Source organism: Zophobas morio, unplaced genomic scaffold (assembly GCF_036711695.1).
Source record: "Zophobas morio isolate AGI-343-1 ecotype UQ-CSIRO unplaced genomic scaffold, CSIRO_AGI_Zmor_V1 ptg000008l, whole genome shotgun sequence".
In the NCBI taxonomy this organism is placed as follows: Eukaryota; Metazoa; Arthropoda; class Insecta; order Coleoptera; family Tenebrionidae; genus Zophobas; species Zophobas morio.
This window is the reverse complement of record NW_026972113.1, coordinates 14516908-14542293: the sequence shown is the minus strand read 5'-3', so window position 1 is coordinate 14542293 and position 25386 is coordinate 14516908. Positions and strand designations below refer to the sequence as shown.

At 31.9% G+C, this 25386-nt stretch overlaps 1 protein-coding gene across 1 annotated transcript in view; it reads left to right on the top strand.

Moving 5' to 3' along the window:
• The first annotated feature begins 8485 nt into the window (after window positions 1-8485).
• The window catches only part of LOC135125443 (cyclic AMP response element-binding protein A-like), a 56658-nt gene continuing 39757 nt past the window's right edge, over window positions 8486-25386 (top strand). The window contains exon 1 of the mRNA XM_064051075.1: window positions 8486-8876. Coding sequence (XP_063907145.1) covers window positions 8805-8876 — 72 coding nt within the window. The 5' untranslated portion in view covers window positions 8486-8804. The remainder of the gene's footprint in view (window positions 8877-25386) is intronic.

Here is a 25386-nt window from a genome sequence, read left to right as displayed (position 1 = left end):
CATATTTGGTTATAGTAATTACACATTAAAGATATGGGTGATTTATACATAGCATTGGTTCTATTGAACGAACTATAAAAAGTATAAACATGCCGTGTGCTCTGACGCGGAATAGCAAAATTTACTTCATTTAAAAGTGATGAACAGTTAATTTTATAATTAACTAAATTATACAAAAATCGGACCAGCAATATTATTCTTCTTGTACTCAGCGAGTTAATATTAAACCTAGAAAGCAAAGTCTCATGATCGAAGCCTCTTGCAGGGTACGAGCCGTCTAAGAGCAAACACACAAATTTTAAAAATGATCTTTGAACTGATTCAATGCATACAATATGTATTTTGTATATAGGAAACCAAATAATTGCTCCATACTCTAACCTAGATCTAACTAAAGAAAAAAACAGCAGAAATAAAGTACGTATATCAGAAAAATCACGACAATTCCTATAAATAAACCCATAGATTCTGAAAGCTTTTTTGACCATGTCTTGTATGTGTCCAACAAAAGTAAACTGATTATCAAACAAAATGCCGAGGTCTTTGATACACTCTAAACGATTTATATTGACAAGAAAAGATTGAAAAGACATCAATCGGCTGTTTTTTACATTAAACAAACTTCAACGACTAAAACTCGAAAATCGACCCATTTTTCTAAAAAATTGATGTTTTTGGAAAATTTGAGTTAGACCAAGGGGTTAAAAATAAGGGTAAAAAGTCAAATTCAACGTTGTCTGTGATGTTTTAGCTGAAATACGGGTTTTTGTTGAAAAAAAATACATGTAAAATAAGAAAACGACCAAGAAAACTAGGCATAAAAAATTGGTCGAAGGTAATACTAAAAACAACAGTATTGTTTTCCCAAAATTTTCTGGGCAAATGAAGTGAGCCGTTCCTGATTTAATCAATAAAATACATTGACACATTCATTAATTTTTTTGAGCCACCTGTATAGGCAAATGTAAAAAATATGAATGCAAGAAAAATATGGGTAAAATCAGTTTTTCCTTAACAAAAACTAGGCCCGCCCACCCGCCCCCTGTTTTCCCAGGAGATGTCATCTGCCGAAATAAGTCTTATCGTATCAACTATTAGCCCCGCCCACCCGCCCCTTATTTTGTCAGAGGGTAGTACTTGGTATATTAAGTCTTATTTTGGCAAATGACATATCCTCTGAGAAAATAGGGGCGGGTAGGCGGGGCTAACACTTGCTAAAATAATACTGATTTTGCCCCTATTAAACTTGTAAAAACTTGTGAAATTTAAAGGTGTTAAATTGCAAATAGATATTTTATAAAATTTAAATTACAGTTACTATTATAAATTTTGGAGATGACGTCATCAATTTTAGTTAGGGTTTTACCATCTACACGAAATTCATAACATAAATGTAAAATTTAACAACAATCAGTCCACTAGATTATTTGTATTATAAAAATCCGGACAAATGTCAAACAGACAGACGGAAGCGAACTTTAAAATTGCAAAATCTTAAATATTAAAAAGTAGTACTTGTGGTTTATGAATCCGTTATGCATTTTTATATTAGACATCGAGATTTTTGAAAAAAATAATTAAAATTGTGGATGTGGCAGTTTTTCAATTTTCTAATTTTTGGAACTTTCGATTTTTCAACTTTTGATTTCTCAATTTTTCCATATTTCAGTTTTGAGATTTTTCAGATTTTTTATTCCTCAGTTTTGCGATTTTTCCATTTTTTAATTTCTCGATTTTCGATTCTTGATTATATATATTTTTTCGATATTTCACCCATATTTTCGATATTTCGGTACTGAAATGTTTCAATTTACCAATTTTTGACGTTTTTAATTTTCAATTTTTCGGTTAATGGATTTTTTTGATTTTACCATTTCTCGATTTCGAGACTCTGCAATGTTTTAGTTTGCCATTTCTTCCATTTTTCGATTTTGCAATTTTTCAATATTCAGTTTTTTTGGTTTTCCGGTTTTTCAATTTTTTAAGTTTTGGAATTTTTCAATTTTTCGATTCTTAAATTTTTCTTCCATTTTTCAATGTTTCGATATTTCAATTTTGGGGTTTTGCAATATTTTTCTGTTTCAACTTTTAATATTAGAACTTTCGTTTTTATGATATTTTCTCGATTTTCAATTTTTCGATATTTTCATTTTTCAAGTTTTAAAATTGTGGATTTTTCGACCTTTCAATTTTTTTGATTGTTCAGTTGTTAGAGTTTTCAGTTATTCTAATTATTAATTTATAGATTTTTCTTTTTTTTAATTTTTGGATTTTTAAAATTTCTGATTTTTCGATGTTTCCAATTTTCTATTTCTTAATTTACGAGATTTCCATGTTTCGATTTTTGTTTGTTCACTTTCTCGATTTTTCGATTTTTTGATTGTTCAATTGTTGGATTTTTAGATTTTACAAATTTTCGATTTGTCGATTTTTTGATCTTAAATTTTTCAGTTTTTCAATTTTTCGATCTTTCGACTTCTCGATTTCTCAATCTTTTGATGCTTCGATTTCTCGATGCCTCAGTTTTTTAACAGCCCGATGTTATGATTTTTCTATTTCTTCGTTTTTCGATTTTTTGACTTTCGGAACTTTCGATTTTCCAATTTTTCGACGATTCGATTTTTTAATTTTTGCGATTTTTTAAATTATGGATTTCTCGATGTTTCAATTTCCATAGTACCGATTTAAATTCCTAAATGAGATTGGACATTCATTTTTTAATAACTCAAGTCATTAATTGTTCTGAGACACCCTGTATAAGCAAATTTAAAAATATTAATTATATATTAAAAATAAATTACAAGTATAGACTCATCATATTTTGCACATTTAAAATATGATAGATTCAGCAATATTTTGAGGTGACGTCATCAATTTTTTTGGGGGGATGAGCAAATACATTTTGATCAAAAGATTCGAAAATTAAAAAATTCTAAAACTCGAATATCGAAAAATTTTAAAAATCGAAGAACAATTGAAGAATAGAAAATTGAAAAATCTCAAAACTACGACATTTAAAAACTGAGATTGGGGAAAATTAAAAAATCGAAAAATTGAAAAACTGATCAATCGATAAATCAAAAAATTGCTCAAAAGTTGTACATTTTGACTGCGGACTCAATTACAATCCTTCCTTCGCTTACGCTAGGGAAATAAAAATCTGAGTTAAAAAGATACACATTTTAGACTACTTAAAGTACATACGTAACACTTTTAAACGATAATTTTAATGAATTCACGCGAACGAACGCTTAAAAATTTTGCTGATAATGAGGTTTTAAAACGGATTTCTGGCATATCTACGCAGTCCATGTGGATTTTATTAGGTTTGTTTAAAGCCATAACATGGTAGGTAAACATTACTAGGAACAGTTCTAGGTTCAAGTTTAGTACAAATTCTTGATTTGGAGACTTGCTAAGAGAACAATGAAAATTCGTCATCGACTCATATACCCAACTGAACACACAAATAGTAGGATATTCTTGGCTCAGAAATTTTAAAAAGGGTTAAATTGCGGAATAGATAGTAACAAGATAAATTAAACACAAGCGTTGCGTTTTCTCTAATCACAATATAAATAAAAGCCTTAAGTACTCATTATTAATACAATTCTTGGGAAATCGTGATAACGAATAAGTGACACAACAGTGGAAAAATATACACAATAATAATAATTATTATTATTAATATTATTTTTTGGCTAGATTCAAAATTATCTTGATCACACCAAGTACTGACAAAGCAATACCGGAACGTGTTTTAGGTGACGTCATTAGATTTCTTAAATGAATAGATCAATCTATTCTGATTAATGTTATTAATGCATAAATTGATGTTACTATCCTAGCACCCAACCAGAAATTCCCTCAAAGAAATATTTATTTCCAGAGTACAGATAACGTTATCAATTTCCTTGAAACGATGAAGAAATAGATTTTAGATAGTGATCTGTAATCAATGAATCAATATTAGCGTCCTACATGTTCGTACTCTACAAACTGTGAACTCGGGAGGAGCTAAAAAAATAGGACCGCAATTACAAAAAAACAATGACATCCAAACTTCGACAGTATACTAAGGACATAAAAATCAAGTGTTTTACGTTCTTTTCGAATACCCAGTAGAAAGCTACTGCCCAAAAGACCTGCCGCATGCTGACCGTTATACCTGCCTGATACAGGTAACGTTTTGTTTATTAGTCTGATCGACACGCGACAAAAACAAAGTTTAACGACATGTTGAATATTTCACAAAATGATTATATTTTATAGATAAGATACATTTTGAGTTGTTTACAAATATTTACGCCTGGAAAATATACATAGTGGATTCAAAAAAAGTTGTCAAAAGTAATCGGTTAAAAAATGTTCACGTCGACGCAGTTCGTCAACTAGTTTGACATCTTTAGGCACAAACTGAAAAAAAACGTGGCAATATTTAAGTTTTGCCCCGCCCACCCACCCGTTCTATTTCTGTGGTATATTTCGCTGATTTTACTCAGCAAAAATAAGAAAACGACAACAAAAGTGAAAAAAAAAAGTAAAAGGAACAAAAAGTGCCAAAAGAACATGGCAAAAAGGATAAATACCTGAGAGAAATGGGTAGCAAAAGTATTCTTTTTTTTTAAATTTAAAGAAGTCTAAAAAACTAAAAATTCTTGAAACAATTTCAAAAATTGGAAATGTTCTAATAATTCAGAATTCATAACAATTTCAAAATTGGAAAATCTGTTAAAAAATGAAAATTCGAAAACTATATATTCCAAAAATAATAACAATGCTTGGAATTTTGAAAATTTCTAGACGTTTCTAGGAAGTTCAGAACTTCCAAGTCAAAAATCTAGAAGCTTTAAAATTTAAAAAATCCAGGAGTTCCAAATGTATTAAAGATCCCAACAATTTTAAATTTCAGAGTCTTTTTTGAATAATTGGAATACGAAAATTCCAAAAGGGCCGTCAGTAGTAAAATCCCTATAATAAATAAGTCTAAAATTTTGTCAATTTCAAAAATTCGCGGGACTAGAAAATTCTAAAGAATGAAAAAAGGAAAACTTCCAAGTGGTAAAGATTTATAAATTTTAAAATTCCAAAAATCCAGAGTTTCGAATTGTCAAAAATTTTAACATTTTTTAAATTTTAAACAGTTTTTTAATAACAGAAATTATAAACTCCAAAAGGGCCGTAAATATTAAAATAGCTGTAAAAATCCACAAATTCCAGAACTTCATAATACCACAAATTACAAAAAGATTAAAATTTTTTGCGAAAATTGCAAATGTTCTAATAATTCAGGAATCATAAAAATTTCAAAATTGCGAAAATCTGTTAAAGAATGAAAATTAGAAAACTATACACATATTTCAGAAATAATAAAAGCGCTTGAAATTTTGATAATTTCTAGAAATTCTTAGGAAATTCAGAAATTCCAAATAAGTCAAAAATTTAGAAGCTTTAAAATTCTAAAAGTCCAGGAGTTCCAAATGTGTCAAAAATTCTAACAAATTTATATTCAAACTATTTTTCAATAACTGGCATAAAAAAAAATGAAAAGGGCCGTCAGTAGTAAAACGCCTATAATACGCCTTTAAAATTTCAAAAATTCAGACAATTTAAAAAATTTCATGAAGGAGCAAATTCTAGAAAATAAAAAAAGGAAAACTTCCAAGTGTCAAAGATTCAGAAATTTAAAAATTCCAAAAATCCAGAGTTTCGAATTGTCAAAACTTTTAACATTTTTTAAATTTTAAACAGTTTTTTAATAACAGAAATTATTAAACTCCAAAAGGGCCGTGAATATTAAAATAGCTGTAAAAATCCAAAAATTCTAGAAATTCATAATGCCACAAATTACAAAAAGATTAAAATTTTTTGAAATTCCAGAAGTAGACTTAAATAATTGCAAGAATTGCGAAAATTGCAAATGTTCTAATAATTCAGAAATCATAAAAATTATTTCAAAATCGCAAAAATCTGTTAAAGAAAGAAAACTATAGACATATTCCAAAAATAGTAAAAACGCTTAAAATTTTGAAAATTTCTAGAAATTCCTAGGAAATTCAGAAATTCCAAATAAGTAAAAAATTTAGAAGCTTTAAAATTATAAAAGTCTAAGAGTTCCAAATGTGTCAAAAGTTCTAACAAATTTATATTCAAACTATTTTTCAATAACTGGAATAAAAAAATGAAAAGGGCCGTCAGTAGTAAAACGCCAATAATACGCCTTTAAAATTTCAAAAATTCAGACAATTTCAAAAATTCCATGAAGTATAAAATTCTAGAAAATAAAAAAAAGGAAAACTTCCAAGTGTCAAAGATTTAAAAATTTAAAAATTCCAAAAATCCAGAGTTTCGAATTGTCAAAACTTTCAACATTTTTTAAATTTTAAACAGTTTTTTAATAACAAAAATTAGTAAACTCCAAAAGGGCCGTAAATATTAAAATAGCTGTAAAAATCCAAAAATTCCAGAAATTCATAATGCCACAAATTACAAAAAGATTAAAATTTTTAGAAATTCCATAAGAAGACTTAAATAATTGCAAGAATTGCGAAAGTTGCAAATGTTCTAATAATTCAGAAATCATAAAAATTTCAAAATTGCAAAAATCTGTTAAAGAATGAAAATTAGAAAACTATACACATATTTCAAAAATAATAAAAGCACTTGAAATTTTGATAATTTCTAGAAATTCCTAGGAAATTCAGAAATTCCAAATAAGTCAAAAATTTAGAAGGAGGAGTTCCAAATGTATCATAAATTCTAACAAATTTATATTCAAACTATTTTTTGAATAACTGGCATAAAAAAATGAAAAGGGCCGTCAGTAGTAAAACGCCTATAATACGTCTTTAAAATTTCAAAAATTCAGACAATTTCAAAAATTCCATGAAGTAGAAAATTCTAGAAAATAAAAAAACTTCCAGTGTCAAAGATTTAGGAATTTAAAAATTCCCAAAATCCAGAAGTTCGAATTATCAAAAAATTTAACATTTTTTAATAGTAGAAATTAATAAACTCCAAAAGGGCTGCAAATATTAAAACACAGACCTAAATTCTTAAAAATTTCAAAAATTTCGACAATTCCAAAAAAACGATAAACTAAAAAATTCTACAAATTCCTTATTTTTTCACAAATAACTAAATAAGAAATAAACGTTATAGCAATTAAGTAGTTTCCATTTTCACTTTACAAATAATACATATAATTCACCCCGCCTCCATTTCAGTGATTCACTTTCTTTGTCTAGTCCGAATGAAAGGTGGATCTCAACTGAAGAGAGATAAAATCGTTAGAATAAGAACAACGTGTGTGGGCGGGACTAGTATTTGCTAAGATAAGATTGATTTTAGTGAATGACATACCTTCTAAGAAAAAAAAGGGTGGGTGGGCGGGGCTAAAACTTGCTAAGCTAGAACTGAGCAATATTAAGAGTAGTCATCGGAACAAAAAAGGGGTGGGTGGGTGGGGCCACTGTTTGCTCATAAATCTAGAAAAAAGCTAAATTTAGCCCCGTCCATCTTCTTTCTCCATTTCGCTGACTTATTTTATTTAGTGTAAGTGGAAAATTGGGACGGCAGACAGGCAGACGGAAAAGGGAGACCTATTTCTTCGTACTGAAAGTCATGAAAGGTCGAGAAAACGTAAAAGTAGAGAGTCGAGCGACAGACTCGATTACGCTCGGGAAGTAAAAAACGTATTTTCACGCTATAAGTGGCCTTTTTATTAGAAAAAAGCTAGATCGATGCATTCACATCAAGTTTTCACTGGATTCTGTGTATTCTGATAAATACGGTGTAACACACTACGAGTAAATAAACATATTATTGTTATCACAGAATTTCAAGAAAATGAATTTAGAACTTTTAAAAATCCCGTAAGCAATTCGGAAAAATAAAACCGTATTACTGACATACAGGTGACTTCGATAAAAATTTCAGCACCTCATATTCTGAGAAAAGATAGAAATATTGAAATTCTGTAAACGACATTATTTTTAACTTGAAAAGAAAGACTCAATTTGGTATAAAATATAAATATAAGACATATATAGCGTCGGTGAATTGGCAATAGCATAGCCAGCTCGGCGACCAGATTCAACTAATTGATTTAATTTTTTTAGTTTAATGACTTATAATCAAATAAAGCTAAAAACAATGTTGTTCACAGAATTTCAATATTTCTATCCATCTTAGCGAGTAACGCGCGGAGTTTTATTTGTTGAGAAAACGTCATTAAAAATAAAAATGCGGGTGGTTTCTCAAACCCCCAACATCGAAGCAATCGGTTCGGTAGTTCGTTTGAAAATTCTCCATTTACTAACGCCCAACTGGCCGCTCATGACGTAACTCCGCGCCGCCGAGCAATTTTTTTCATTCCGCGGAACGCCGAAATTCGCTTCAACCTTGACACCGGCCTGAAAGTCATCAAACCACTCGGCATCCGTCCCGCATTCGCCCCCCGATCGTCCGCCGATTCGAAAAAGTCGGCAATTAGCAGCTCGAGCTACTGCGCAAGCCGTCGCGCCGCTCCGCTCCGAGCCGCTCACTTCGCCACATTCAAACCGAACTCTTTTTCGAGTCCGCGCTGCGATCAACAAGTTGCACGCTGCGGTGCAGTCGCCGGTACCATCGCGAGCCAGACCAGCCCCCAGCCGTCTACGCCACTGAACTACTCGATCGGCCGAAAGCTAAAAGGGGCGTGTTCGCGTCGCCCCATGTCGCGCTGTGCCATGACCATATGGGTCTAGGAGTGCTGTGCCTCTGATTACGCTATTACGAAGGATTTTCCGCGCCGATTCGCCACCATGGAGGGATTCCCGGCGCTCATCGGCCCCAACGACGACTTCAAGGAGCTGTGGGAGACCGACCTGGACCCGGTGAGTGCCGTGGCCGGTGTATAACGCAACACACTCCATTTCAATATGTTGTCAAACGCGGCTTTTACCGTTGCGGCAGGTCGCGGTTTTATGGATGCGGGTTCGGAATTTAAATAGAATACGAGTATCAGTCATGCGGTTGAAATGAAAGTCCAGGAAGGCTCCCTTTTACCAAGTGAAACTAAATGCGGGTCTGTACAAAGACGCTGCGAGACTTTTAAATAATTTTATGCTTGTAGAATGGCTATTTTCGACACATAAAGTTTGCTTTACGGTTCTGTAATCTCTCGCGCTATCAATATGGCACTTACTGTTTTTTATGGGACGTAAAACGCTATGGCGCCCTTGAATTCACTTCGATATTATGTAGGTGAAATTTAATTTTTGTTTGGCGAGGCGGCGGCGGCGCGTGGGGTGGATGGTTAAATACAGATAGATGGTTTATTGCTCCCATGGGCTTTCTTAATTGCTTAATGACACTAATGGCTTGCCGTTTGTAATTCTAGGACGAAAGTTCCCATTAACGAACTCATTAATGGGCTATTATGCGAATTGACGTTTTTTTTGGTTAATTGTGACGTACGTCGAACAACGTCTGGGACCCACTTGACGCCCTCCTCATTTTACCCCATGTATTTTAAATATTTGCCGACAGTAGTATGACGGACGCTCTATTACACCCAAGATGTATAAATACGCGTATATATTTCTAAGAAAGAGTAAAGCGAAAGACGTTACTCAACAGCCCTCCATCATTCTAAAGCTGCACGATTTGATTGATCAATCGATTAATTACGCAATCAATCAGTTCATATTTGCTGCTACGATAACGCGATCATAAAGAATTGATCGTCGACTCCCACAACACACCGACAGACAGACCACGTGAAAACCATCCAAATTCCTATAATTCCGGACCTACTTTATTAATTTTTCTCACTTAGCAAGAGTCCAATAACACGGCAGAAATTATTTTTACACCTGTATCATGTCATTCCGGATATCGATGATTACAGCACGTTGTTTGCTCACATAATCCATAAATACTTGAATTTTTTTGCACGCCGGTTTATCGCTATGTTATCAGTGGTCGTAATGCTGCTTGCCACTTTTGTGTTAGTATTTACAATATGTGGGGCAAAATACGAAATTTGATAGTCGTGGTTAGGTTAACCTCAATTTTTGACATTGTTATTAACCTACAGGATGGGTTAAAGATCATGCATGGACGCAGAGATATCAACAAAAATTTGGTGGCGTAGTCAACTCTAATCCAGTTTTTTTTTCAATCACTAATGAATTTATACTGTACTGATTTTTTTTAGAAAGTGATTGGTAAATGAATCACTAGTGAATCATAGGTTATGTTAATTAGTTGTTTTGAAGCATTTTCCACTAAAACCAGGTTCACACCTGGAAGCTAAGAGCACTGCTTTCAGATCAAATTATTTTAATGAGACATAAGATAGCAACGGAAATTTCTTACCGTAGCCAACTCTAATCCAGTTTTTTTTTTTCGATCACTGTAATGAATTGTAGCCAGGTTTTGTTACATATTTTTTCGATTGTGACTGCCACTTACCATTAAAGAGTCGCTTAATTAAAATTTGTTCAAACTATAGTGAAAATAGTATTATCAATTCATTAATTTAATATGACAGTTACAGAGCCAGCTGTAATGCCTTTTTTTTTTAACGAAACCGACACCAAAATATCATAAATCTGGGAAAATACGACCAAATTGTTCAAAATCGTTTTGTTGCTCCATGATTTCCATCGGTTTTAAATTTTTGATGTCAGGTAGACTCTGAAACTCGCTGGAAAAACGATGTCACGTGTTGAATTTTGACAGATATTTTCTCACGACCATTTTTGTCGTTTTTTGCTAGTCCCTTTCATGCTCAAAATAATCCTAGTCATGCTGTAAATAACCGTAATTGCAACTTAATGAAAGTGAAATGTTAGTACATGCCGGAGAAATTTCTTTGTTTGCGCCTTTCTATTTCTCCAATCATTATCCGACACTTGGACTCCGATTTTCCTTCACCTAAACGTTATTTATGGCTTGATAACCGTGGAATTACTCCAAAATTTATTATCAAATTGGTTTCCTCGACAAAGTGGGTGAAGATTGTGCAACTGAATGATATCAGTGAATGACATCTACACCCGTGTTTTTATTAGCTTAATCTTAAGAACCCGTCTATATCGACATCCGGAATATTGTTTGTGGAATTGGTTGCTATGTAGCGAATTTGATGTTGGTGATGGATAATGCTCCATTCGTTTTTTGAAATTCCGTAATGTAGATGATCTTAGTCGTGTACCGAAGATGTAAATTAAAAGAAAAACAAGATAAGAAACCAAAATAACATCGAGCAAAAACAGCAGTATCTAATTTGTCCCGAGAATTTTGCAATTTCGTCGCCTCACTCCGTTAAACAATCTGTCATGGTCGATAGAGTTGCATTCCATCGAAGATGGCCGTTCCTTTTTCCGGTCAATGGATTTTCCAGAGCCGGATTTAGCCCTCCGCGCACCTCCATCTCAACTCCAAAAACCCGACCTTATCCTTACATAACACTCCAGAATCATTCCTCACTCCCGACTCCGAACCGTCCGATAAATCAAGCCAGCGACGGAAAACTTGTCGCATACATGTAAATCGCTGATTGGTCGCCGCCTAATTAATACCAAACACCACTCGCCTCTCTCTTCTTCGCCGAAAAACAAAAACCCTCCTCCATCTCCGGCTTTCGACTCTTTCGAGAACTGTTTACCCGCGAGAAACCGGTGTAAACAAGTTGTTTTCCAGAAATCCCGACGGCCCTAATGGCCGCCGGAGGGGAGGCGGCACGTGACCCAATAATGCGATTCGGTCAAGCAGGCCACGGCCAAGGTCACGCTTACGTAACCCCCCGCCGCCGCGGCAGGTGGACAATGCACAATCCGAAAAGCGCGCGTGAAAGGCACTCGGTCGTTTACACCGGAGTACTGTTATAAAATTCGGGAGAAAATACCGAAAATAGGAAGTCTGGAGATGCGTAAATATTTTGGCTGCCGCGAAAATAGCGCGAAATGGCCGGCGGAGGGGAGGGAGAAAGGCGAGCGCGAAAAGCGGATCGAGGTCGGGGGTGGGGGTGAGTGGAGCGTGTGATGTGACGTTCGCGGATATCTCCCACGGCGCGGTCGCATGGGCATGGAATTTCGATGGGTTGATAAGCGCTGGGTAACAATGGTACCCGAACTTGAAAGAATTCGCATTTGGCCGGGACATGCGCGTTTTACACACGCGTTGCATACATTATTTTTTCTAGGCTCGTGAATTATTAAAAAAGCAAATCATTGTTTACTTACGTTACAAATTTATTTATTCTTTAAAATCAATTTGAAAATATTTTTCGGGTAAAAAATAAGTGCTGTAATGTTATATTACGGGGATTAGTGCGGTAATATACCTGATTACCTATTCGATGGACAGGGATAAGCAAATTTTATCTAATCACCGGAAAAGTTCTGGTTGCAGCTGGTGTTAAAAGTTCCGCTTGTGTAATAAAAAAAACACGCAAAGTTCATGATTAATAATAATAATAATACAAATGCACACCGTGCAACGGAAAAATCCCCTGTATTGTACTATACAATCGATCCTTCCTTTCATAAAACGTTTTATCTATGTTTTTTACGTAACGTAACCCACGTAATCAATAACCAGGCCGTTATCTCTAGTCCCTTTGATAAAATCCACAGGTAAACAACTCGCTGCATATTCAACCCAACGCTAAAAATTCGAAACTTGGAGAAATTTCCTTTTCCTGTGATAAGCGTAAAGTTTGACGAATCCACCGCGTGGAAAATTAGACGAGAAAGTGTTTTCAATTGTTTGCTCTGCTCGTTACTAATTTAGTCCTTGACATTTCGACGACCGATCGACTTTTCAGAAGAAAAATGGTATTTTCCAAAAGCAAGCTTGCACCAGGTTAATTAGTCGAGTCGAGTTGGTAGACTTGAACCAATTAACGAGCATGGAACAAGTTTAATTAGAATAACAGGACTCTCTCGGCGATTGGTCGAGTAAAAAATGGAGTGCTAGTGTGACGATGGCGCGAAAAACGAACGCTCTTTCGGAAAACCGAAACTGCAGCCATCAATAACTGAAATCTGTTGCATACGTGCCGCTTTCGCGTTTCAGGTTAGTTTTTCAGCTCAGCTTTCTTATCCACAAAACCTTATCTTGATCGATAGTACGCTAGTTAATGTGATATTTCTTGCATCACCCACATCGACAACTTTCCAAATGCTCTCTATATATCTTTGTCTAAGATTATGCATGACACGATCCGATCGTTTCGAAACAAGATTCATGATTTCAAATTGACGATGAATTGTGACAGTGAAGTCCGGATGCAGGACCGGACCGAGTGCAGCGTGCTTAAAAATGAGATGATAATTTATTCCATGCCGTTTTAAAAGCAGAGTCTAATAAAGTGCTCACTAAGTGCAATTTTAATTAATCTGCATGTTTATGTCGCCAATTAACATTAAACGATGCTGATTTGTGGATCGTGTTTGTAGAATCTACTGACCTTTGGTAACAGAAAGTGTTTGTTTAAAAATAGTAATTTCATGATTACTCATGTATTTACTCGAAGAGTTGGGTTTAGCCTGTCGACGGATAAACCACAAATTAGGGAATTTTTATCAATTAAATAATTTTTTAATGAGGGGTTTTGCACGTTTGGGCCTCCTGTAGCACGTATACACGACCACAAACGTCCATGAATCACGACATTGGATTTTAGATTGTCTGAGTTCTTCGAAAACATTCTACAATTTTTTTTTTCTATGGGCTCTTCTGAAACGTTTTAAAAACAATCCTTGAGGAACCACTCAAGTTGTTATTAAACTTGGCTTTTATCACATGGCGATGTCTCAATGAGTGCTAGTACATGACAAATAAAATGTGGATCAGTGTAGTAATATCTGGACAATAAAATGTAATAATATTATCGTGCGCTGGAAAACATTTTGGTTTAGCGTTGGCTACAGCTAGATTTAATAGTGTGGCAGCAGTTACGTGTACTATTTGATGACTCTTAAAAGCCGTTTAAGACTGTTTTACATTCTTTAATAAAAAAAAGACGCTAGGAGATCCAGAGATTCTTTCACCCTCTTAATAAAATTCGTCGAAGGTTATTTCGACAGAACTTCCCTCCTGAATTCTTGAATTTTTTGTTTTTACAATTTCAGTTCAATTTTACGAGTTTTTAAAATTTTTCAGTTTTTCGATTTTCCAACTTTGGATGCTTCAATTTTTGAAATTTGCAGTTTCACGAATTTTCAAATTTTTAATTTTTCGATTTACAATTTTTCATGTTTTCAATTTTCGATTTGCTATTTTTCGGTTTTTCACCGTTTGGTTTGTAGTTTTTGTTTTTTTTCAATTTTAGAGTTTCCAGTTTCTCGTTTTTTAATTTTTCTGTTTCAATTTTTCGTTTATTCGGTTTTTGCAATGTCTCGTTTTTTTTTAACTTTCGATTTTTCATTTCAAATTGAAAAAATTAAAAACCTACCATATTCATAAATTTTCGGAAAAATGGTGTCAATCGTTGACTTAATTAAATTTTTCAAGTCACCCTGTATAAGTGATTCTAAAAACTATGAGTTGATATACCACAAATATAGTCATAATATTTCGCATATTTTAGAGAGGATTTATTCGGCAAAATTTTGAGATGACGTCATCAATTTTTTGGAATAGGTTAAACGAAAAGTCGGAAAATCTAAACTTCGAACAATTCAAAAATTCAGAAATTGAAAAATTCCGAAAATTGCAAATCGATGTTTCTCTACAAAAATTGCCTTTTTAAACATGTTTTAAGTTTCTTGTGAAAATATGTCTACGTGTATTGCATGTATTACGAAAAATTACTAAACCCCGCCCACCCGCCTCCATCTCAACTCTGATGATTTTTTTTATTCGTCGTGACCCGGAGGGAGGAGTTTAATTGAAAAACCATGATTTCTCTATAAACATTACCCTGTGAAATATGTTGTGTGGTCAAAACGAAGTCAAAAATTAAGCCCCACCCACCCACCCCTGTCTCAGTTGTGATGAATTTTTCATTTGTTGTCAAATCTAAGGGCGGAGCTTAATTGCAAAATTATATTTGTCTACAAAAATTTACCATTTTAAGCATGTTTCAAGTTTATTTTTATGAAAATAAGCCCCGCCCACCCACCCGCCTCCATCTTAGTTGTAGTTAATGATTTTTTTTTATTTGTCATGGCCTAAAATAAAAAAAGGAAATTGAAACACCAAAACATCGTAAAATCAAAAAATTTGAAATCGAAAACTGTAAAATTTTAAAAATCTAAAATCTGAAAAATCAAAAGCAAGAAATCGGAAAATCTATATTTTAAAAAATCGGGAATTTGTAGGATTTCAAAATTTCTCGATTTTTGTTTTTTTTTATTGATTTTTTGAATGTTGAAAAAAATGGAAATCCAAAAATTGAAAAATCGAGACATCGAAACACCAAAAAACTGAAAAACAGAAATGTGGAGAAATCGAAACATGAAATGATGGAACAGTCGAAATAGACCAAAATCGATAAATTTAAAAATGGAAAACTAGGGAAATTAAACAATTGATAAACTGAAGAATGGGAAACTTTATCGAGAAATCAAGAAATCGGGAAAGCGAAAAGTCCAAAAATTAATGAATTCAAATATTGAAAAATCCCAAAACTGAAATATCGAAAAACTGATGAATCCAAAACTTGAAAAATCGAACAAAAACTGTAGAATCAAGAAATTGAAAAATCCCAAAATTGAAACATCGAAAGACTGAAGAACCGAAAACTTGAATCGGAAAATTGAAAACGCAAAAAACTGATGAGAACTGAAAAGATTGGAAAAAAAACTGAAAACCGAGAACTTGAAGAATCGGAAAATTGAAAAGCGAGAAAAACTGAAATATCCCCAAACTGAAATATCGAAAAATGTACATTTTAAAAAATGACAAAATTTAAAAATCTAAAAATTAAAGAATATAAAATTTGAAAAATCAAGAAATTGCAAAAAACCTAAAACTGAAATATCGAAAAATTGGGAAATCAAAAAACTGAAAAATCGAAATCTCGAAAAATTTGAAAATCAAAAAACCGAGAAGTCGAAAAATACCAAAATCGAGAAATAAAAAACCGAAAACTCGAAATATTGAAAAATCCCACAACTAATATCGAAAAACTGAGAAATCCAAAAATTGAAAAGCCGAAAATTTGGAAAACTCAAAAACTGAAGAACTGGAAAAAAAAATCGAAAAATTGAAAAGTCGAGAAATCGAAAAATCGAGACATCGAAAAACTGAAGAACTGGAAAATTGAAGAATCGGAAACTTTAAAAACCGAAAAATCAAAAAGTTTAAAAATGGAAATATGGCAAAACGCAAAAATCTAAAACTGAGAAGTTGAAAAATGGAAAGATCAAGAAATTGAAACGTCAAAAAAATTTAAAAATGTAAAATTTACAAATTCGAAATATTGAAAAATTCCAAAAATGAAACATTGAAAAATGAAAATTGAAAGAAATCGAAAAATCGAAAAATGGGAAATTAAAAAAATCTGATAATTGGAATATTAAAAAATAAAAAAAAAATTGAAATCTAAAAGTCAATCGTAAAATCAAAAACTGAAAAATCAAAAAAACAGGAAATTGAAAAATCTGTATTAAAAAATCGAAAGATTGAAAATCTAAAAACTGAAGAATCGAAAAATGGAAAGATGAAGAAATCGAAACATCAATAAATTGAAAAATCTTTAATTTAAAAACTCGAAAAATTGAAGATAAACAAATCGAAGAACTGAAAAATGGAGAAATCAAGAAATCGAAAAGTCGAAAAATTTAAAAATCCAAATATTGAAAAATCCCACATCGAAAAATTGAGAAAGCGAAAATAGAAAAATCGGAAAAACTAAGAAATTGAAAAATCGAGAAGTCGAGAAATGCGAAAATCGAAAATTTGAAAATCGAAAATCTGAAGAACCGAGAACTTGAAGAATAGGAAAATTGAAAAGCGAGAAATTGAAAAATTGAAAGCCGGGAAATGGAAAAATTGAAGCAAAAAACTGAAAAATCCCTAAACTGAAATATCAAAAAATCTACATATCAAAAAAGAAATTGAAAAATTGAAGATAAAAAATCGAAAAACTGATGACTCAAAAAATTGAAAAGCCGAAAAATTGGAAAACTCAAAATTTGAAAAATCGAGAAATCAAGATCTCGAAGCATCCAAAATTGAGAAATGGGAAAATCAAAAAATCGAAACATTGAAAAGTCGTAAAATCCAGACATCGAAAAACTGAAGAACTGAAAAATTGAAGAATCGGAAACTTGAAAATTGAGAAATTGAAAAATTGAAGAATCCAAAAACTGAAAAATTCCAAAACTAAAATATCGAAAAATTGAGAAATGGAAAAATCTACATTTCAAAGTCTAAAAATTGGAAAATCGAAAAATGAAAAATTGTAATGTTGAAAAATTGAAAAAATTAAAGTTCAATTGAAAAATTAAAAAATCTGGAAATTGAACAATTGATAAATTGGGAACTTTAAAAATTGAAAATTTCAAAAATAGATAAATCAAAAAGTTTAAAAATGGAAAAAATTGTAAATCCGAAAATTCTAAAACCGAGAAGTCGGAAAATGGAAAGACTGAAAAATCTAAAATTTAAAAAGTCGAAACATTAGAGATAAAATAATCGAAGAATTGAAAAATTGCGAAGTCAAGGAATCGGGAAATTGAAAATTCGAAAAATTGGAGAATCCAAACATTGAAAAACCGAACAAAAACTGAAAAATGAAAAAATTGAAAAATTTCAAAATTGAAACATCAAAAAGCTGAGAGGGAAAATTGGAAAAAAAAAAATTGAAAAATAGACACATCGAAAATTCACAAACGCCAAAATTTGAAAAATTTGAAAATCGAAAAACTGAAGAACCGGGAACTTTGTTTCGGCTAGCTTAAATTAGTTTTTTCTTATACATCTAACCCTCCAATTATGTTTACGACCGTGCCTCCGGTCCAGCCAGACGTTCGGGATCACCACGTCTGTGACCCTCACACGTGTGTGGGAAAAGGGGATGAAAGTGCCAAAGGAACCACCAGCGGCATTTAGTAGCATTTCGATCTCCATATCGATCAGTTCGATCAAACACCCCTGCGTGTCCTTTCGTATCGCAATTGACTTTCTTCGTACTCGTTATCGCTTAGTGCCTATACGGTACTCACTTCGTCGCCTGTCGCTACTCATCCCCCTTCTTCGTTACATCGCTCACAGTCGCATCACCAGGTAAGTCGTAACTTATTGGAGGCAATTATTTTTGTTATTTAATAAATTTTCGCGAACAAACTTGAATCCGAAAATTGAAAATTGAGAAATTGAAAAAGTAAAAAATTGAAAAAACCCAAAACTGAAGTATTGAAAAATTCGAGAAATTGAAAAATTGAAAAAATTAAAGTTCAAAAAACGAAAAAAGAAGCACAGTATTCCCAAATTTTTGGAAAAATGGTGTAAGTCGTTCTTGACTTAATCAGTGCAATAAACTGCCTCATCCATTAATTTTTTGAGTGACCCTGTATAAGTAATTAAAAAAACTATGAGTGCATTGATACCACAAGTATAGTCATAATATTTCGCATATTTCAGAGAGGATTTATTCGGCAAAATTTTGAGATGACGTCATTAATTTTTTGGAAGGGGATAAACGAAGATCGTAAGATTTTAGAGCATTCGGTTTTGCACCTTCAAAGTTAAATCCAACACGGATTCATAAACCATATGTGAAGGATTATCTCATTTAATAAAATCGAAATAATATTAACTAATGTAAAAAATGTACCCTAGGGTTCATGAAACGTCGAAAAAACATAAAAGTAGCCAGTCGTCCAATGGACTCGATTACAATACTTCCTTAGTTAACGCTTAGGAAGTAAAAAAGACACTAAGGGCGCCTGAGATTCTACGACTCTTAAACATTGTTAAAAAACATTTTGGTTCAGCGTTGGCTGCAACTAGAATTTAAAATCCTGGTACCAATTAGCACATAAGCCGTTGGTGGATTACATAAATATACAAAGACATGGCATCGAGTGCCATCACTTGGCTTTTAAGCTTCGCAACGATTGAATTTAAAAGAGCATGCCACCACGACGAAAAAAAAATCCCCAACCGGTCTCCGCGAATTTCACATTTTGTTTGTCATCTTTGCCTTTCAATTAAAATAGTCGTCCGACCACTATCCAATCCTATTATCTATCTCTGGATGATCGTTGACCCCGTTCGTTGGCGGACCAGCCCATAATCTCGAAAAATCAGCAGTCCGAATCTGTTGGTCGTTAATCCCGAATTAGACTTTATGGGTGTTTTACGGGCGGTTAAATACGAACACCGCTTCCGGAACCCGAAACCAGGAAACCGTCCGACTCCAATTAGTAAGGACGATCTCTGGTGGCGATCTTATCTGGCTGAGGGGGAAAAATTGACAGATGATTGACGCGGGCACGATCTCTGGCGAATTTCGCCGCGAAAGAAAACAGCTGAATGGACCTGTTGCTATCGGGGGGCGATTTTATCAGACGCATGTTGAATAATTGACATTAAATGTGACCTTTGGCATTAACGGAAAGTGCATTCGCTACGGGTTTACAAAGGAGCATTACCTAACCAATTCGGTTTTAATTATGAGTGGAATAATGGCCGCCGGACTGAGGCCGCTTTCACTTGGGTGGACCCTCATGGGTGGAAGGAAGTTTTTTGCGAAATGCGAGTGATTGATAGAGAGATTTTTGGCGGGTTCGCGGATAGCGATGACCTTTTTCCACTTTTCGTGATCGAGGATGACCTCGATTCTCAAAAAGATAGGCATTTTTGCTGACCACGCTAAGAAAAACGTAGCGGGAATGATTAGCCAATTATCATTGAGGATAAAAATCCTCCGACAAGCTAGTAATGATTTGAGAGGAAAAAAAAATCAAAATAAAAATTGCTTAACACTAATAAATAACGTTCGTTCAAAAACAGCTCTCCGCTTCGCGTCGAGCCCTGATCGGACTTGTCAAAGCTCGTCCAACCCTATTAATTGTGATTAATATGTTTAGTCTATCAGAGTTATCCTCTGGCGTTTGTTGAATTATTAAACTTTTAAATATACACTGAATATTAGGGAGAAAGGAACCCAGTGACGTAACACATATAAACACGTAGGTGACGCCCTGGAGTGATTTTATTATTGTGGTTGCCCCGTATTTTTTGTTTGTTTTCGAAAGCATAAAATTACTTCAAGTTTGTGTTTTTAAAAATTTGGGAAAAGCCTCCGTCTCGCGTCGGGCTTTCCAAAGTGGTCATACAATTATTATTAATGATGTGATAATTCACTGATAAATAACTTATAAAGTTCGAAATATTTGTAGTATTTTTTTTATTTATTTTGGTTGCATGGTGTGTTTTTTTATGAAAGCACACAATTATTATAATTTTTTGTGCAATTTTTTTCGCTCATTTTGGGGTAAAAACCTCCGATTCGCCTCGGGCTCTTAACCAGAAACGTACATTCTAAAAGCTATGAAATGATTATTAATGGACTGGGATAATACACTGATAAATAATTTATAAAATACATTGACATATTTTTCACATCTCAGAGTTATCCCGAAATTTGTCGAATTATCAAAATTTTTAATATAAAGTGAATATTATTTCTTATGATTTCTAGATCATAAATTTTAAAAAATTTTAACAGCAGAATTTTTGTTCAAATTTTTTTCGTGCTATTTTGCACTCTGAAAAATCGAAATATCTAAAGCTCAAGCAATCAAAACATCAAAAAACCGAAATTTTAAAATATTGTAAAATTGTAAAATCCAGAAATCGAAAAATTCCCAAAATTAAAATGTTGAAAAAACAAGTAATCCGAAAAACTATGTATTAAAAAAAATCTGAAGGTTAAAAATCTAAAAATTGAAGAATCGAGAAATTGCAAAAACCGAAAATTAAAATGTCGAAATATTGGAAAATGGAAAAATTGAAAAATTGAAATACTAAAAAACTGGAAAATAGAAACATTGAGAAACTGAAACATGAAAAGATCGAGAAATCGATCATATATAAATCAACATGTATAGACCAAAATCGAAAATTAAAAGTTGAAAAATTTGAAATTTAAAAAATCGATAAATAGAAAAACCAAAAATAGAAAAATTAAAAAGTTTAAAAACGGAAAAATAGTAAAAAATCTAAAACCGAGAAGTGAAAAAATCAACAAATCGAAACATAAAAAAAATGAAAAATCTATAATTTAAAAACTCGAAAAATTGAAGATAAAAAAATCGAAGAGAAGAGTTTGGGATATCGAAACGTCGAAAAATTGAAGAATCCGAATTTGTATTGAAACTGAAAATCGAAAAATCGAAAAGTCGAAAAATCTAAAACCTGCAAATCGAAAAATTGGAAAAACTAAAAAATTAGAAAACCAAGAAATCGTCGAGAAAGGGGAAAATCGAAAAATCGAGACATCGAAAAATCAAAAATTTACAAACGCCAAAAATTGAAAAATTTAAAAATCGAAATACTGAAGAACGGAGAACTTGAAAAATCGAGAAACTGAAAAAGTGCGAAATTGAAAAATTCACGAAGCAAAAAATGGAAAAATCCCAAAATTTAAGTATGGGAAGATCGAGAAATCGAAAAATCTACAATTGAGAAATTTAAATTTAAAAAATCGACAAATTAAAAAACGGAAAAATCGGGAAATGGGACAATTGAAAAACCGAAGAAATAGAAACCGAAAAATTAAAAAATAGAAAAAAAGTGAAATCGAAAAATCTAAAACTGACAAGTGGAAAAATGGAAAGGTCAAAAAATCGAAACATAAAAAAAAATTTTTAACTCGCAAAATTGTGGACATAAAATCGAAGAAATCAAGAAATCGAGAAATCGAAAAGTCAAAAAATTGAAGAATCCAAATATTAAAAAACTCCAAAATTGAGATTGAAAAACTGATGAATCCAAAAATTGAAAAACCAAACCGAACAAAAACTGAAGAATTAAGAAATTGAAAAATCAGAAAACTGAAACATCGAAAAATTGGAAAAAACTGAAGAATCGGAAAAATGAAAAGTGAGAAATTGAAAAATTGAAGCAAAAACTGAAAAATCCCCAAACTGAAATATCGAAAAATGTACATTTTAAAAAATCGCAAAATTGAAAAATCTAAAAATTAAAGAATCTAAAATTTGAAAAATCAAGAAATTGTAAAAATCCTAAAACTGAAATGTTGAAAAATTGGGAAATCAAAAAATTGAAAAATTGAAACCTTGAAAAATTAGAAAATCAAAAAACCGAGAAATCGAAAAATACCAAAATCGAGAAATTAAAAACTGAAAAATTTTAAAAATCGATAAATGGATGAATTGAAAAATTGGGAACAATTGAAAAACTGAAGAATTAGAAAAACCGCAAAATCAAAAAGTTTAAAAAAGGAAAAATGGCAAAACGCAAAAATCTAAAACTGTGAAGTTGAAAAATGGAAAGATCAAGAATGGTAAAAAAAATTTTAAAATGTAAATTTACAAGTTCGAAATATTGAAAAATCCCAAAACTGAAACATCGAAAAGTGAAAATTGAAAAATTAGGAGACTAAAAATTGAAAAATCGAGAAGTTGAGATCTCGAAACATAAAAAATCGAGAAATGGGAAAATAAAAAAATCGAATAATTGAATTAAAGAATTTAAAAAATGTGAAATCTAAAAGTCAAAAAATCCTAAAACTAAAAACTAAAGAATCGAAAAATGGAAAGATGAAGAAATGGAAACATCAAAAAATTGAAAAATCTTAAATTTAAAAACTAGAAAATTGAAGATAAAAAAATCGAAGAACTGAAAAATTTAGAAATCAAGAAATCGGGAAATCGGAAAATCGAAAAAGTGAAGAATCAATGAACTGAAAAATCCTAAAACTGAAGCATCGAAAAATTGAGAAAGCGAAAATAAAAAAAAATAGGAGAACAGAAAGATCAAAGAAATTGAAAAATTGAAGATAAAAAATCGCAAACTCGAAATATTGAAAAATCCCACAACTAAAATATCGAAAAACTGATAAATCCAAAAATTGAAAAGCCGAAAATTTGGAAAACTCAAAAATTGAAAAATCGAGAAGTCAAGATTTCGAAGCACAAAAATCGAGAGGGAAAATCAAAAAATTGAAAAGTTGAGAAATCGAAAAATCGAGAAATCGAGACATCGAAAAACTGAAGAACTGGAAAATTGAAAAAAGAGAAATTGAAAAATTGAAGCAAAAAACTGAAATATCCCCAAACTGAAATATCGAAAATTTGAGAAATCGAAAAATATTAATTTTAAAAAATTGAAAAATTGAAAAACTTAAAAACGCAAAAATTAAAAAAAATCGATAAATGGATGAATTGAAAAATTGAGAACAATTGAAAAACTGAAGAATTGGACATTTTAAAAACCGAAAAATCAAAAATTTTAGAAATGGAAAAATGACAAAACGCAAAAATCTAAAACTGAGAAGTTGAAAAATGGAAAGATCAAGAAATTAAAACGTCAAAAAAATTTTAAAATGTAAAATTTACAAATTCGAAATATTGAAAAATCCCAAAACTGAAACATCGAAAAGTCAAAATTGAAAGAAATCGAAAAGTCGAAAAATTGAACCTGCAAAATAGAAAAATTAGAAGACTAAAAATTGAAAAATCGAGAAATGGGAAAATGAAAAAATCTAATAATTGAAATATTAAAAATAAAAAAAATGTGAAATCTAAAAGTCAAAAAATCGTAATATCAAAAACTGAAAAATCAAAAAAACAGGAAATCGAAAAATCTGTATTAAAAAATCGAATGATTGAAAATTTAAAAACTGAAGAATCGAAAAATGGAAAGATGAAGAAATCGAAACATCAATAAATTGAAAAATCTTAAATTTAAAAACTCGAAAAATTGAAGATAAACAAATCGAAGAACTGGAAAATGGAGAAATCAAGAAATCGAAAAGTCGAAAAATTGAAGAATCCAAATATTGAAAAAAACCACATCGAAAAACTGAGAAAGGGAAAATAGATAAATCGGAAAAACTAAGAAATTGAAAAATCGAGAAGTCGAGAAATGCGAAAATCGAAAATTTGAAAATCGAAAAACTAAAGAACCGAGAACTTGAAGAATAGGAAAATTGAAAAGCGAGAAATTGAAAAATTGAAAGGCGGGAAATGGAAAAATTGAAGCAAAAAACTGAAAAATCCCTAAACTCAAATATCAAAAAATCTACATATCAAAAAAGAAATTGAAAAATTGAAGACAAAAAATCGAAAACTCGAAATATTGAAAAATCGAGAAATCAAGATCTCGAAGCATCAAAAATCGAAAAATGGGAAAATCAAAAAATCGAAACATTGAAAAGTCGTAAAATGCAGACATCGAAAAACTGAAGAACTGAAAAATTGAAGGATTTGAAAATTGAGAAATTGAAAAATTGAAGAATCCAAAAACTGAAAAATCCCAAAACTGAAATATGTACCGAAAATTTGAAAAATCGAAACCTCAAAAAATTGGAAAATCAAAAAACTGAAAAATCACAAGACTGAAATATGAAAAAAATTGAGAAATTGAAATTTTGTTATACAATTTTGATTTTTTTCAAAAATCTCTACGTCTAGGGAAAGAAATCAACACGGATTCATAAACTATAAATGCAGGGCTCTGTTACTTATAAACATTCAAATAACATTTAAAACGACATCAATTCCTGGCCGGGGCATGAATCGATAAATTTTTACCATGCTTTTGATAACCTTAAAACGTTTCCAAGATTTCAAAGCATTGGATTTTTCAATTGAAATTTAAATTGTAAAATTTGAATAATATTTATAATTGTAAAATTTGGATATAACGCCATTCCATTGTTGGTGCAGAGAACGACACAGAAACGGGAGACCTATTTTTTCGTACTCCAGGAGTCATGAAACGTCGAAAAAACATGAAGTACCGTAATCGAGTCTTCCGCACAGGAAATAACGTTGGTAACGTAGGTAGAAGATATTATCTAACGGATATTTAAGTAAGTACCCATATTTTAAAAGATAATTTTTACTAGGCGTTAAATACTACGAAAATTTTATCTATGTACGTCATATAGGCAATTCCACAAATCCACTTTACGTGACCACTTTACGTAAAATTGGTCAACCGTCATAAACACAGCTAGGTTATTTAAACCATTAAAAAGTTATAAGATCCCAGAATGTTAATTAATGACAGTGCATAGAGCAACAAACACAATGTAGTTTTGATTACTTTGAATTTTACATTTAGTAGTCCAGCGGTTATCGGACAATTACTGAATCCATGTTGTACAGAATCAGCAAAATAAACACGTCAATTAATTAAAAATGTAATCAAGGAATCCACACTTTCAAAAACAAGGTTACATTTGTA